Source organism: Triticum urartu, chromosome 2 (assembly GCF_003073215.2).
Source record: "Triticum urartu cultivar G1812 chromosome 2, Tu2.1, whole genome shotgun sequence".
NCBI lineage: Eukaryota > Viridiplantae > Streptophyta > Magnoliopsida > Poales > Poaceae > Triticum > Triticum urartu.
In genome coordinates, this window is record NC_053023.1 from 654,393,383 (window position 1) to 654,397,171 (window position 3,789).

General features: G+C 46.6%; 1 protein-coding gene across 1 annotated transcript; it reads left to right on the forward strand.

Annotated features, from left to right (window-relative positions):
• Positions 1-695: 695 nt before the first annotated feature.
• On the forward strand, positions 696-2,944 carry LOC125533892. Its single transcript, XM_048697221.1, has 4 exons — positions 696-1,083; positions 1,421-1,538; positions 1,650-1,802; positions 2,531-2,944. Exons 1-4 carry the CDS (start codon positions 1,076-1,078, stop codon positions 2,738-2,740), a joined length of 489 nt encoding a protein of 162 aa, XP_048553178.1. The 5' UTR covers positions 696-1,075; the 3' UTR covers positions 2,741-2,944.
• Positions 2,945-3,789: the final 845 nt, after the last annotated feature.

A 3,789-nucleotide genomic window follows, 5' to 3' on the forward strand; every position in this document is an offset into this window, starting at 1 on the left:
ACAACATCGACCTACGGAAATTTTGACGATGAAACTATAGACGGTTCCCCGAATTAGTACCACCTCGCATATATGTTTTAAATTTAAATTAAAAGCGTAAATTTACAGAAAAAAAACGTATTGTGACGGTGAACCCACGGAGTCAATCCGTGCTTTATTATTAAAAAAAATAGGAATAGGGATTAGGGATAGATAGATTATAAAAATTCACCGAGGGAACGGAACGCGTGCCTCGCTCCATGTGGCCCAGGCACGCCCCGTATAACATGGGCCGCCACGGCGGCAGGCACGTTCGTCGTGTAGAATTTTTCCTATTAGACTGTTTTGGGTCTATAATTCAGTCTATTGGGCAGTGTATAATAATAAAAATAAATAAAATAACTAAACTGGCCGTTATCTTTGGCTTCTGGGTACTTCGGACATTATTTGTATTCCGAACATTATCTTGGTCGATTTTTTTGAGGCAAATTATCTTGGTCGAATAAAGTTCCGTTACCCCTCCAAAAAAATGGCCTTGTCATGCCGGCACGCGTGCCCAGCTTCGGGGCCCAGGCACGGCCCTAGACGGGCCACGTGCCGGCACAGCCCAATTGTATGTGTGCCGGGCCCCAGGCCAGCTCACTACGGGCCGGGCACGCTGGCTATGAGGCTGGCTATGAGGCTGGTACGCCTTGACCAGCCCATTTGGCCACGTTTGGCCCTTCTTCCTCGTGTCGTCTCCTTCCAAGCGAATTTTGCTAACCTAGCCCAGCCCTCTTTCGGTCGCACACCTCCGCCGCCAACCTCCAGCTCCGGCTCGCGAGACACCGCCACCACCCTCCCGCTAACCAGCTACAGCCTCCCCAACGCCCCTGAGCGCGCCGCCACCCTGCGTCCCCTGACCATCGCGCCGTTGTTCTCCGACCTCCCTGCCAGTCGCCGCCGTCGCCGCCCTGACCAAGACCACGACGCCGCCGCCCCTTAGCACGCGGAGCGAGACATTCGTCGGTCGAATTTGCGCCGCCCCAGTCCAGTCCAGCTCCAATACTGCATCGGTCTATCTATTGTGCTCCCGTCCCCCCTGGCAGTGGCGACGATGAAGATGTCAGTACGCATTTGCTGTTTAATTTTCCAGTGCCATGGCAATCTCGTAGCTGTAAACTGCTCTCTCTATTGTGCAATCCCTTGCAAAACTAAGTTTAGTACATAATGGGTCCCTGAGCGATGATCCTATCGGAGAGGAATTAGCTGGTTTGATTGGGAATTTATGCAGATAAATTGTTGAGGCTGATCCTAATTTTGTTTCGCGTTAGTGTTTAGTCCCAGTTCTCAAACTTCGTAGCTAGATACTGAATAATTTAAAAGCTGAATCTTCATTACCTATCAGCTGTCTTTTCTAATCTGAAGTTCTGAACATCCAAAGCTCTTTATTGTTCTGCAGTGAGAAAGCAAATGCAGGGCATCTCACCAACTTCGAAGTTCTCGACTTCTTACGGAAAAGAGGTGCAAAAACTGATCCCATGGGATGTTTGGGGGCCGTTGCTGCATCAGAGTGTAAGGTATATGTTGTTTCTCTGATGCTTGACCCAATGTGTATGCTCAATAACCTGTTGATGCGTGTCCCCTTTTTATGCTTAAACTGGTCTCATGTTTATTGTTGTGACAAACAGGTATACGAGTACCTCCTGAAAACTCCTGCTTGCAATCAGACAAGGGAATCAGTTACTGAATTTGCAAGCAGATGTGAGGGTTTCAAGCTTACCGATGCTGACAAGCAAAACGTTATCAATTGGAGGCCAACCTCAGCAGCTGATGTTTATGCGGTATTGCCATGTTTATTTTGCTGATCTTAAGATGCCCGTTAGTATGCTATCTATGTTTGCTGATACAAACCAAGAATGTGGATATAATATGCTGATACTTTGGACCATTTGTGACATCTTGAAATAGAAGTGTCTTTTGTTATGGTATTTAGTTTGCTTATACCTCATCACGATGAAAGATTGAACTCAACACTCAACATTGCCCAGCTTTGACAGATTTCTGAAAATAGTGATGCAAATATATTTGGGTAGCAATGATGCATTTTTCAGAAATATGTGCTTACATATGTGTCTGATTTATCGCTAAGAAATCTAAGTTATCCCAACGTTGGATGTTTATTATAATGTATGGATTCTGGCATCTGTAGGTCATCTGTTTATCTTTAATTCAGTATAGAATATAGATGAGCTCTGTTCTTTGGGCATGGGTGTGTTACTGTACTTTCGCATGTATAGATGTGCATGCAAAATCTTATTGGCAAATGTTTTGGGGACCAAACTACTGTAACTACCGACCTTATGCCACTCGTTGATCCCTGTTATAAAACATTACGCTATCACAGAATGAAATTGATTTTCTTGTCCAGAGATTTTGAGAGAATCGTTGGGTGTTGTAGTCATCTGTTCGCAGACAAGTACCACAGTCTGTTTTGTTGTCTCACCTCCCATCTTCTTGATGTTTTAGGTTAATACCTCATTCATCTAATTTGGTCCATTCTCCGCTGCAGATGGTAGAGGAGTGTGGGAAGAGATTTTGCAAGGACGAGCGAGGATTGCCGCAGGATGAAGAGGACCGTGCCAAGGAACTTGTGGCTCTTGTAAACGAGATTTTTCCAGCACCGCCTGCAAAGCCAGAGGATGAAGTGGATGCGAAGCCAGAGGATGAAGTGGATGTGAAGCCAGAGGATGTAGTGGATGTGGATATGAAGGACAGCTGAAAGGGTTTGGTTCTGCTATATATATAAACGGTTTGATTCTTGACGAGGGATACAGACTTTTCGGATCGACCTGTAGCTTATCTATGCATCTGCATACATGTTCTGGGTAACTGCTCGCGGTGGGAGAAGGCCAATATTGTTTGAGGTATCAATGTCAGAAACAACAAATTGACCTATGAGCTTCAATCGCAGTTTTGAGGTTCTCTTCGTCCTTGCTGGTAACGAAAATGAACTCAAGAACTCGACATTTGCTTTACCTGTAAACTCGAATTTCCACATTTATTGCAACACATATATCTGGCTGGGTGCTCCAAGAAGCTGCCCAAACGGCAAAGCTTGGAAGCAGGAGTAGGAGGCACCTGTAACTCATTGTTTTAAACCGGGGGTCCTCCAACTCCAACTCTAACCTGAGTCCTAAACCAACTCATCCATTGTGGACGAAGCAGCATATGAAGACCGGTATCACCTGAAACTTTACAAACACAAAGCAGCAGCATCCCTACTTACCTACTCGCTCTTATATTATGAGAGGAGGGTACCTTCCTGCATTAAGCCGTGAGCTTGGCCCGATGGATGCGCGCACAAACAAAAGGCGGCTCAATCGTCGACCAACGGGCCGCACCATATATTCTCTCTCCCCCCTTCCTTCTTCAAGACTTGTACTGGAGCGAATCGGAGGCTGGGCGCCACCACTGTATCCTCTCATTCTATCAGCAGAAACAGTAGCGGGATCGTGGAACAGAACATAGCAGCGGCACGGACCCGTACGCTTCCTTGTTTCGACGTGCAGGACCAGGAGGGAAACTTGATTTTGATCCGCGTGCGTCAGTGCGTGCCTGTGTTCTTGCGTCTTGGCGATCGGCCATGCTGGGCGGCCGGAAGTTGCTGCTTTTTTCCATTCTTTCCCAAGGAAGAGTTGTGGAGGCAAGCATCAGGATTGACCGCGAGAGCCTTGAGCATGTTCCTGCATTGTCATGTTTACATGTTGGGCCTCAGTCGGCCTTGTGCTCAACAATGGCAAGGTTGATCGGTCTTTTTTCTTTCTTTCT